At 37.5% G+C, this 12,255-nt stretch overlaps 1 protein-coding gene across 2 annotated transcripts; it reads right to left on the bottom strand.

Moving 5' to 3' along the window:
- Positions 1-223: 223 nt before the first annotated feature.
- Positions 224-11,849, bottom strand: nkpd1 (NTPase, KAP family P-loop domain containing 1). 2 transcript variants are annotated; one of them, XM_084396067.1, is made up of 6 exons: positions 11,752-11,849; positions 9,522-9,631; positions 4,509-4,583; positions 3,777-3,911; positions 1,844-3,669; positions 224-993 (listed from the first exon to the last, which is right to left on the bottom strand). In XM_084396067.1, exons 3-6 carry the CDS (start codon positions 4,522-4,524, stop codon positions 745-747), a joined length of 2,226 nt encoding a protein of 741 aa, XP_084252193.1. In that variant the 5' UTR covers positions 4,525-4,583; positions 9,522-9,631; positions 11,752-11,849; the 3' UTR covers positions 224-744. The 2 variants fall into 2 exon arrangements, with proteins under 2 accessions (XP_084252193.1, XP_084252192.1); XM_084396066.1 differs by lacking the exons at positions 9,522-9,631; positions 11,752-11,849 and adding an exon at positions 4,948-5,035.
- Between the last annotated feature and the right edge of the window lie 406 nt (positions 11,850-12,255).

Here is a 12,255-nt window from a genome sequence, read left to right as displayed (position 1 = left end):
TGTTTTCAAACCAGTTTTTAGTTTTGCAATTCTGTTTTGTTGCGCAGAAACCTTATAATTTACCAAACACAAACTTTTTACTTCATAAAGTTAAACACCTTTCCTTCACAGATGATATCGATGGTCAGACAGTATTAACCTGATCAATGGTGTTATCATTGGACCTGGTGTGTCTCAGGTATGGATGTGTGGTTAATAAGTACAGACGGTTTTTCATGTTTTTGGAGAAAATGGTTTTACAGTCTTAATTACAAGGTTTGTAATGTCAGTCAATGGATAGAAATAACACATTAATTAAAATAAAGTTAGCTAATGTTTATATATGTGTGCGAACTTGGGTACATGTTGTATTACCCTTTATGCTGCACACTTAAATTTTTTTTTTTTTTTTTTTTAAATCATACAGAAATTACATTCAGGAATAATTTCATTGAGAGTTATTGCAAAATCTTAATAGCTATGCAAAATAAAACCACTTATTCCCATAATCAATAATGCATCTTACATATTTGATCTGTTTGAAGACTGAAAGAGTTCTGCATTACAAAGCTCTATTTTTAAGTATCATCATTTGTTGAGTAGTCTGATTCACTGGTGTACATTTACAGTCTTATTTTTGCCTCACCGTAAGGAATTATATTTTTGTAGTGATACAGTATTGTTTCCTGAAACAATCTTAGTCCACTGAATGCATGCACAGGAGGAAAAATGCAATGATGCAAACCTCAAGGTCAGTTATACTGCTTAACAGCTATGGTCAGATGAGCATATGATCACTCCAGGGTTTGTGGCTTCTGGAAGAGTTTTTGCCTGAGCTGGCTGACTAGGAGGTATGACCCCTAGGAAATGAATTTTAAAAGTCATCCATTCTCCCAGAGTCATTTGCAGGACTTGCCTGAGGTCTTTGGTGTCACTGAAGAGGATCGTTCTGCCATCTATGAAATTTTTCCTTACTGTTTCAAGGTATTTCTCTGGGAAGCTTAGCTTTGACAGCTAAAAAAGAAACAAATGCATATATTTATATAAAAGACCAAATAATTTGGAAAACAGTAAAATATATCCAGCATATATACATACAGTATGTTAGGGGTCAGTAAAATTTTCTTTTAAAGAAATTACTTTTTTTTCATTCAGCATGGATGCATTAAATGATCAAAAGTATGTTAGAAAATATTTCTATTCATATTTCTATTTTATCACAGAGTGCAAAAATTTTAAGGAGCACAACTGTCTTTCAAAATGAATAATAATAATAAGAAATATTGTTTGAGCACCAAATCAGCATATTAGAATGATTTCTGCAGGATCATGTGACACTGAAAGCTGGATTAATGATGCTGAAAATTCTGCTTTTCCATCACAGGAATACATTACATTTTAAAATATATTATGATAGAAAACAGTTATTTTAAACTGAAATAATTATTCACAATATTAGTTTTTACTGTATTTATATATATATATATATATATATATAAAATAAATGTTGTCTTAGTGAGTAGAAGAGACTTCATTAAACAAATATAAAAAAAATTAATCACCAACCCCAAACTTTTTTGTATAGTCACCTTGGAATTATAAGGTTCTATCTGACATTTTTGTCAACATTTAGTTATTCACATATTCTTATTCTATTCTGTGACAACTTATTTACATTATGTGATGTTTTCTTTTAAGTTGTGTGAGGTTCTATCGAATGGAATGCAAAAACTTTGAAGCTCAATATCTCAAAACCGCTCCTTAAAATTCCAAGGTGACGATATATATATATATATATATATATATATAGTATAAAGAGTGCTATGTCGAAACTAACTGCTGCTTTGACTTTTTTCATACAAACCTCTTGACAAATATCATCAGTTTTCATGTTCATTACAGTTTGTGATGAGAGGGACAGGAAAGCATTTCTCCCTGCTTTCTTCAGTCTGCGGCTCCCACGAACCCTGGCCAGCTCGTTCTTGATAGAGTAATTTAAGTTCACTGTGCAAAGCTGAAACATTTCCAACTCCCCTACAGTGAACTGGAAGTCTTTCCTAAGGAAAACCTCAAACAACTCAGGGTCTCCATCTCTTTCTAGAAAGTTCTCCACCTTATATCCAATGATGCAGAGTTCCAGACTACTGTAATTGAACACTTCCCATAGTGTCTTGGTATTATCAGCAGCACAGAATGATCCGTCTATCTCGTTACTCTGTTGGTCATCTTCAACACATTGAATAATCCAACTTAATCTGCAAGGCCAGCGGTCCACCAAAACCACCCAAGCTGCTATCTTCTCTGGAGGTGGAGGCTCCAATTTTTGCGTCTCCATAATCATAATGGTTACTCGAATTGAGTTAATCACTCGTCTCATGGACATGGTGTCTCCGGATATATATGACTGAAGTTTGCTTTTATGTCTTGAGAAGATGCAAGAAAATGCAGACTCGATTAACTTATTCACTTCATTTAGATTAAGTTCTGTTGCAGCAAAGGTTTTAAAGTTTCCCTTGTTTGCAATCAAAGGGGTGACTTGTTCTTCTTCAGTCTCACTGTACTTTATAGAACGCTCATCTTCAACAGAGAACGATGTCACAGGACCTCCTGAAGTAGATGCAGCAGTCCCGTCAAGAGGAATGTCTTCAGAGATCTCAGACTGACCACGGACAATGTTCTCAAAGAGGCTGGACTTTGATGCATCAGATAGTGGAGGTACGGTGAAGGGCAGTGTGATTATACGATCTAGAAAGTCATATGCAGAGTCTCTTTTGTTTACACAATCTTCTGCCTGTTGGACCTGCCTAACCAGGACTTCTGGATCAACAGCAAGCACAGAAATGAAGGGACTCTCTTCATCAGATAGGAGAATGTTGATGGCATCCAAAACACCAACAATTTTCTTCGGTGTGCAACGATCCAAGTTGGTGATCTCCAACACCACCCTGATCCTCCTCCTTTCGAAGATCTCCATGAAGTAAATAAAGCAGCACAGCAGTCTCATCTCCTTACGAACTTCATGCATTAGTCCCAGCTGCTCACTTACCTTCTTGTTGTCCAGCCCTTGTCTAATTTTAAGGTCTTGGTTGAAGATGAGGTTCTTCAACAACAAAAATATGAATCGCAGAGCTCCAACTGCAGGAACACCAAGTACAGCGATGGCAAAACCTTCCAGCACACCATACCCACTTGAGGACTCAACTTTTTCTCCTTCTTGGTTGTCCTTCATTTCTAGAAATCCATACATAATGAGAGGAACCAGAATAAGGAGTGAACCAATGAATCCCATGAGTATTAGTGCCCAAATGGGGATGCAGCCCAACTTTTTGGATCTCCAGTTCTTTGGAATATCCTCAATCTTCTTCTTTGCTGCATCTTTCTCTTCGTTGTGTTGGGCGATCCGGAAAAGTCCCAGCTGGAGCTTCCCAAAGCTGTTTTGAAGAGCCTTGCACAACTGTATTACCAGTCCAGCCCAGAGCAGGTCACTGCCTGCAAAATGCCACGCGCTGAACCTCACGAACAGATAACGAATGTTCTTCATGTTCTGGTTCTGCTCCGTCCACACGGGCCGATAGAAGAGGAGCCGCAAGATAAGAGAAAGCAGATCAGAAACAGACGGTGTAATTGAGCGAGGCTTTGGTTCCTTAGTGTACGTCTCTTCTCTTCTTTTTGCCTCTTGATTCATATGCACTGCAAATGGAAGATAAAGAGTCAAACACATCAATATCTCCAAGACATCTGGGAGGATTTGTAGGGTTAGTCATTTTAAGTTGTTCGAAAAAAGTGTGCACACTTACCCTCGATGTTCTTGAGCACCATGTTGATCCTGTTGTGACATTCTGAATACAGACCCACCGTCACAGGAGAAGAAACCTTTGTGAGGGTTTTTGATAATGCATAAGCATACACATTATCAGAGGGAATATCCATCACTAGAAATGAAACAAAGTTAAAAATGTACTTTTATTAACTCATTTTTAACTCTAAATTTGAGGTTTCATAACATATATAATGTGTTATCTTGACTAAACCACAATGATTTATGCCTTTACTAAACTACAAGGAATAATTTACTCATAACCTATTTTTTTGGCCAGTATTTGATTTCAGGGTGAAGTCTACCAATTCATCATTTTGTTTTCAATCATGAGCAGCACAAAGTTGACACACAAGGGTGAAGCAGGTCGCATAAATGTAGATAAGACCAATAAATGTACAGTGCGATAAATGTGCAGAAGACAATTTTTCATGGTTTTATTTGAAAGGGCAAAGTCCCTGTTTCATTTAAACAGAGAAAGAATAATGGATTAAATGTTAATAATAGGTGGAGGACTTTCAGATAGAGCTATAAAGCTGAATGTGAAGTGTCATTATTTTGTATCACTCGCATATTGCTGTAACTATTGATTTTTCTATCTTTATTCAACAGCTGCATTCTTTGTCTAGTTTCTTGAGTTCTTGAACTCAAGAATTCTCAAGTATACTTGAGTATTGAGTTTGCAATTCCTTTTGTATTATGTATTACGTACCCTTTTCGATTGCCATCTGTCCTGTATTTTTCCGTCTTTAGAAAACCCAAAATCTTTTTTCGTTCACCAGTGTTCCTGGAAATGAAGCCAAAATACAGAGCAATTACATTACAAAAAATTCCAAACGCATAGATGTTGATGTGCATGAACACTAATTTATTGCTCTCTTTTGCTGAATTTCTGAAACAAATTCTATGAAGCAATGCATTTCTTTCATTTAATTCAGCTAGGCAATGTCTTCCCAGAAAGGAAAAGCATCCCAGATAATATGGCAAAAGCGTAACAATCTACATGCTGACAGCAACATTATTAAATTGGAATGTATATAAAACATATCTCTTTAACAGTTTGTGTTGCACTTTTGAAATGAAGCCACCATGCAAAGCTATTTGAATCTCTTACTATGAAAAATATGATAATGAGGAACAGAATGTCTCACCAGAATTAATCCTCCAGGCACTGTTTACAGCAAAATTGCTAGTAGACCAATGTCATTCTCCATTTTCAGAGATATTTCACGTAGACAGAGGAAGAAAGCTTTTGTTTTACCTGATGCAGTAGAGTAGAGAGAAGGTGGAAGAGTGTGTTTGCTGGTGTGTAAACATTAACTGAGAAGGAATAAACTTTGGGCCAGTTGTAGTTGAACTTTGGACCAAACCTTAAACCTGACTCTGCATGTAATTGATAACTCCAATATAATTTATAACTGATATTTATGTATTTATTGCTACATCTGTTAGTGATAAAGTCATACAAGTTTAAAATCATCAAAAAATTAAATGGGTCACTATTGTGCAAAGCAGCAGAACTGGCACTATTTCATTTCTGTTGAACTTTGAGGTACATGTTACGTGTAAAATTGACATCCGCATTAATATTTTTTACTGCATTTTAATTCTATGATTTTATATTGAATATTATTCTTATGTAGCAGGGCTCAACAGTAAGGATGACCTGCAGGTCAGAGGCCAGTGTGAGAGGTTGGGGCCAATTGATGTTGTTTTTTTCCCACAGTTTATTGCATAAAATGTATCATGTACTTTTGTACATGTACTGCACATTTGTGTAACTTGCGAACATTAGGTTGTGACATTTAGTTTGAATTCTGCTTGTTAGCTAACATAGTTGAGGTTTTGTCGAAACTGCAGGAATAACTTATGAAAATCTTGGTGTGATAGCATCAGTAAGAGTGGGTTGAAAATTACAAGCTACTTGTACTATGTTTGTTCTTGTATTCCATCCTTTTCCATTTTTGGCTGTCTTTACATTTCCTGTAATTGTAACCACTGTATACAATTACAAAAATGATTAATGTTGGGACATTTGAAAGGTTTGACAAGGCAAGTAGAAATCTGAATACTGCAGTAGGAAAAAATCATAGCATCGAGGCTTAGGTATTCTTCTTTGTTCTGAGGCAACTTACAACTTGTGCCCTGTCCCAAATGGCACACCTCATGTACACTTGCTTGACTTTTGGGGCCCTATTTTAAAGATCTAAGCACATGGTCTAAAGTGCATGGCCCAAGTGCACTTACTATGAATCCACTTTTGCTAGTTTAACTATGGGAAAAAAGGTCGCCGCGCCTGATGCATGGTCTAAAAGGGTTGTCCCTATTCTTTTAATGAGTAATGGGTGTGTTTTGGGTGTGACATTCAAAAAACCAATCAGAGTGTAATTTCCCATTCCCTTTAAAAGCCATTTGCGCTTGCGCCATGTCGGATTCACTATTAACAATGGCAGAATTTGCAAACGGAAAGATCGAACGCGTCTCCAGAGAGCAAATGGATCTGCTCGTGCGCGAGGTTAAAGCCTACAAGCAGACAATCTACGGGACAAGCCGGATTCCACCATATCTTTATGTACACAATATTAATCTTTTACATTGTAATCCTTTTATTTTTTATATTTGGCTAGTTTGTGTGCTTGCGTCCCTGTGTAATAAGCAGAGTGTACACATTAGGGCCCCGCCTATAGGAGTAGGCTACATTACTAACACGCTCTTTAAATAAAACAATAAAAAAATATTGCACCATTGACTTTAGATCAGGTTTTTGTTTGTCAATGGCACAGTCTATTTCAGTTGCCTCAAAATAGCAACACGCCAACAATGCGCCTGAACACACCTCGTTTTCAGGCCAGCACGCCCATGGGCGCACAAATGGGTGCAAATACATTTGCTATTTAAACAACGTGGTGCAGGACATGAAAATGATACCTGTGTCAGACTGAAACTAGCAAAAAACACTTGCGTTTGCTCTTGGCGCTGCAATGCGCCGGGTGTTTGATAGAGCCTTTGGACTGCCATGTGAGTGTGTTCATTCAGTCCACAAGACTGTAGGGTGTCCCATTTGCCATTTTAGGTTACAGATGCATTTTATGGCCGATATATGTGCCCTCAATGCACACTTGTGCTGCAGACTTCCACCCGACAGTCAAAGCGGAATTTAGTCACGAAAGTTTGGACTTTAAGGGTTCAATTTGGGATAGGGCCCAAGTGGTCTGATTTGTATGGAGCCCCTAAAGAGATATGGTGGTGGAAAAAATATGCGATGGGAGGAAAAAAACATATTTGAAATTTTTGCATTTGCTCGCAAAACTATTGCATTCCCCCATGGAACTTTCTTGCGGGAACGCAAACATTTTGCAAGGGAATGCAAACTCCCTATATCTCATATTCTTTTCCCCACCACCATGTCCCTCTGTAGATTTCACCATGTGGCTCCGTAGATTTGACCTACGGTAAACCTGAATATGCATTACTTAAAAACATGATGGAGCCATTTGTGAGCTGCACTTAGCTCTGATAATGCATGCCAGTATAGAGTCTGAGCCACAAGTGCCACAGATTTCAGCATGATTACCACATGCTATCTGTGAGCTCTCCCAAACAAAGAGATTAAGAATTTGAGTTGGAACTGTATTACCATTATAGTTTGATGTATGTTAATCACTGTATGATTTCAACAATTTCAGTTTTATTCTGTTATAAATCTACAATCGCATTTGCTTCTGTGTATTGTATTTCCTGCAGCATGATGCAATAGAGCAGCGCAGAATATAACAACAGAATATGCGGTGTTTCTATGAAGGATAATTTCTGTATTTTTCCTTGAAGGCACATCTGTCATAGTTGTCGAGGATACAAACAGAAGAGGGGGAAAAAGCTCAGCACAAACTAAACATGCTATTACAACTCTAAAATAGCACAATATAAAGAAAGAAAAAAGATTCAAGGACTGACAGCTCTGTGGCATTTTTAAAATAAATAACAGTAAGTATTTACATGACAGGTAATACATTCTCAATTCACAATACCAACTCCCCGGTTGTGATATTTCTAAAACCAAAATCACGTAGACATTTTGAGGTATTAGCATTTTGAAAGCCCTAGTTGCTTTTTATTGGAAGACCATGTTTAAAAATGCCTCAAGCTAATTCACTGCAGCTCTATTCAGCATGAACTTTATATTGAAAATGCTTGAATGACTGGTCCTTTGTCAGGAGCTAATAACAGTTGGCTGTGCTTTCATGACTCTTTCAAAGTCACTTTTTCATTGAAGGTGCTGGATTTCCCTTTGTAGAGATTGTGGGATTCTGTACATCTCTGTAAATAGATTTCCCAAATTAGATTCCCTAGGCTAAATTAAGTGTGCTAATTGGAAGTACAGCACCTCCAAAATGTTTCCCTTAGGATTAATTACAATTGCAGAGACAATCTATCCTGCCCGTGTTCTGCTGCGTAAGATACGGAGGATGTTCCCTGAATGGGTCATTGTATTTCCTCGTATGCATTACAGGAGCAGCGGTTTTCTGTGAATGCAAACCATAGAATTGTGTTTGGAGCTGTTCATTGCTCTTCGAAATAAAAACGTATGAATGAATGACTGAAAAAAAGAGGCTCGAGTCCAGAGTCAGGAGCACATTATTATTCATCAAAGAAAGCCATACCAGAGAGGGGCTGTTCATATTGTACTTTTGTTAAAAAAAAAGTCTCTTTACACGCTTTAGGTTTTAATCATAGGTTTACCACAATCTAGATCACTCTGAAATAAGCCCATCCATCATCTAAGACAATCAGATTGCTGTTTCCATCATAGCTTTCCTCAGTAATTGCCACAATATTACAAAATTAAGGCTTTACGACTCTTTATTCTACCTCGTTCTGCCTCGTGACTCTCAATTATAGCCTGAAATGAGACGTTATAACTTAAATAATGTTTTTATTCTTTTCTTGAATAATTCTTCTCCTGGTTTCCACACTTTTAGGGTGTTACATTTTCAACATTGCAGATGTTGCATGCCAAAGTGAATAAATGGGAATGCATTCAAAAGAGAAGGCTGTCTGGATGTATTGTAATTTTGGCACACCTGGTGTGATGTATGGACCCTGGATTCTACTTCCAGATTCATTACTGAGGGTATCATCTGAATATGCTGTAGAAACAGTACTTTTTATAGACAATAGCACTGCAACGCAAGGTCATATTTCTTTAAAATTATACCTCATTAGCATTGCATATCCAATATATATATATATAAAACATTAAAAAAATGATCTACTAATGTGACAGTGTCTTGCAAATGCCAACTTGTCTTGAACTTCACTTCTTTAGTATTCCAGAGGCAACTTGCACAGATACTTTTTTTAGCTGTATTGCTGCATTTTAGGTGTGTCCCGTTTTATATTTTGGTCATTGTTTAAAAGCTGTGCACCAGACGGTCGGCCAGCGTCTGTAGGGCTAGTTTTTGCGGTGTCGAACTCACTTCTGTGGGAGTTCGTCTGATTCAACATGTTGAATCGGCATTGGTCGTCGGTGAGAGAGATGGCTCTGATTGGCTAGTCAGTTTAGCGAATGAATCAGTGCAGGAGGAATTAAAGCGAAAGTGATGAAAGCGAGCAAAGAAGCCAAAACGTGTACGTGCCGTACATTTGATATTCAAAATGGTTCTGCAGTTCTAGTTTGGGTTTCTCTTTTTAAATGACGAATATACTATTAAGGTAGCTGGCCTACCTGCTAATATGGACAGTTATTTCCTTAGTCGTAGGCACAGAAAGCACATGCTATTGGCAGTTGCTTGTAGTCCTATTGTACGGTGGCCGAGAGAGCTCAACACACTGCAACTGAAAAAAACACATGGAAATAGAAAGAAACACACCAGAAAATCAGTTCGACACGACGTGTGCTGCAAATACTCAACACCCCCACCAAACATGCTGCAATCCAGCTAACAATTTTTGGTTCCCAGAACCATTATAAGGTTCGTTTTTGTTTAGCCAGTAACGTTTTCTTAACGGAAATAGAATGTTAGTTTTTGGTTTGTAGACTGTTAATCTAACGTTACTTTAACGTTCCCCTAACATTATTGTAATGTTGCTCTAACGTTACTGTAATGTTCCCAGTACTTTCCAGATTCAATCTAGGCCTTATGTAGGCTACTGCGCTTACGCACATGCGCACTCTTCGAAAACGACTCTTAATCTCTTGACAAACTTAAAAGACGTAAATAACATTTGTATATTCTAAATAAAAGATACAGATTGTACTGAATGTCAGCTTGCTTATTTTGTTCAAGGATTTATTCAGTCCACATGTAATGCAAACAAGAAACTATGCTTCTAACCACAGGTTGAGAGCTGTCGTTCCAACCACATAACTTTTCAATGCTGTTTGTGAATGTTCGTTATAATGATGGTTTCGGAAAACACCAACTCGTTGAACTACGCTGATAACGACTGTAACGTTACTTGGGACCATTTGGCTAACGATGCTTTCGGGAAACGCAACCCAATATACAAGCGGTATGGAAGATGGATGTGTAGACACCTGATCAGTAGGCACTAGGCTTCCACCATTGTATGGAACAACTAAGATTCAATTTGTCCATTAATATTTAAGATTTAAGGCCTTTGCATTCGAATTCGGACTCAGTGTGCAAAGACCTTTACGCCGCCTTCACACTGGCAGTTGAAATCAGCTCCGTAATACGCAATACGCCCCCAGCGGACATTGTACTACACCGTTGAAAAGCGTTGGAAGTGTCGGAAGCTTCGGAAACGAGTAGAACAAAAATGGCGGAGAGATCAGAACGGTTGATTTTGTCAGTGTCAGAATGTACAATTCTCCAGTATAGGAGAGCAACAGCAAGAGCACTGACCAGCCGACGATTTGCCATCATGGAATTTTCTGGCTGTATGTGAATGAGCGGGGGCCACAATATTTAATTATACATTTTAATTGTATTAAATGCCCTAATAACGTTAGAAAATCATGAAAATAAAAAAAATTACATGACAACTTATCCTTATAAAATCACTATTTATTTTATTAAAAGTTAAGAATTCAGGTTTGTTTATCAGTACCATAGCAACGCTAACTTCCGCTGGAATTGTAGGATAGGAACCGTCCGTAGCCTTTTGCAAGAGTTCAATTTTTTTAACGCATCCGGATGACCAACTGACACGATTTTTTTCGCACCGCACTCGTTCGGACCCGGTTCGGACCCATTCGCATGCGGTCTGCAAATCTCCATAGGAAATTAATGACTTCCGGTCGTTTCGAAGCCGTATCGGATTCGGACCCCCCCCCCCCCCCCCCTATTTTAAATAAAATAAACATTTATTTGACTTAAAGTAGGATCAGTATTTGTATTTCTTACCTCTTAATTGTACAGTTTGGCTGGACATGCTTCTTTTGGAGAAAAAAAATCTCGATTAACAATTATCTTTAAGTTAATAAAGTTGTCAAATCTATCCGAAATTATATTTACTCTCACACATATATTAATTATAAGTAATTGTCAGAGAGAGAGCGAGAGCGAGAGAGAGATTAGTCAGTTAGCCAGTACAAGGGAATGAACGTTCATTTTTAAATTACGCGAGTGCGCGCCTGGCGGTTTTCTGTTGAAGCGCGTGAAGATGCGCTTTATCTGCGTGCACATTGGGAGTGAGCACAAAATCTGCAGGAATGAGTACAATTATGCGCCAATAACAGTAACAACAAAGAGGTTAGTTTTAAAAATCATCCACACCACAACTATAATGATAATGGCACAGAGAAACAATATGGAATCACTTTCACAATACAAAAAACAAAATACAAAATAATTCTAGCTGAACTAGAACGATATTAATATACTTTTCGTAATAGATACCTTTATAGTTATTATTTATATTATGAACGTTTTTTGTTTCTGTTTTATGTAGCCTAGCTGCAGGCATGTAATAATTTTCGGAAACACTACCATTTCTCTGTCCACGCTCCACTTCATCTGCTAGTGAATTTAATGCCCGTGCCTCGTGTCAGCTCTGCTTCGCCATGTTTCCTTCCAACACCATAGGTATGTTTACCTGTTGCCGAGCCCAGCCTTCAGGCAGTAAAGACAGGGCGGGACCGGCACGTGATGGGCTCAGAATGCATTTTCAAATTGCACATTGAATGTTGCTACATTCATTGCGGGACACTTAATGGAAATGCAATCACAAGTGTCTTAAATGTGAGTGTAAATGCAATTAAGAAAAAAATACATTTAAATTACAATTTTGCCACAATTTTTGCTTGAACATGTTAAACATAGGCTATCTAATCATTTCTGTAATACATTTTAATTTTAATTTTGCAACTTATAAAGCGTTAAAATAAGTATTCAATTAAATATTAAAACTAGTGTATGAAATGGCAAATGTAAATTATATAATTGAATTTTCATTTTCATTTTGCACCAAACGTTGCACAAATGTATGGGTAA

This window comes from Rutilus rutilus, assembly GCF_951802725.1.
Source record: "Rutilus rutilus genome assembly, chromosome: 22".
In the NCBI taxonomy this organism is placed as follows: domain Eukaryota; kingdom Metazoa; phylum Chordata; class Actinopteri; order Cypriniformes; family Leuciscidae; genus Rutilus; species Rutilus rutilus.
This window is presented reverse-complemented; position numbering and strand designations above follow the sequence as displayed.

Excerpts from the sequence above, each read along its gene's own strand:
- nkpd1 (XM_084396067.1), bottom strand. Across the intron at positions 3,670-3,776 it reads GGTGCTCAAGAACATCGAGG|TGCATATGAATCAAGAGGCA; the intron begins GTAAGTGTGCAC and ends TTCCATTTGCAG. Across the intron at positions 994-1,843 it reads CTGATGATATTTGTCAAGAG|CTGTCAAAGCTAAGCTTCCC; the intron begins GTTTGTATGAAA and ends TTTCTTTTTTAG.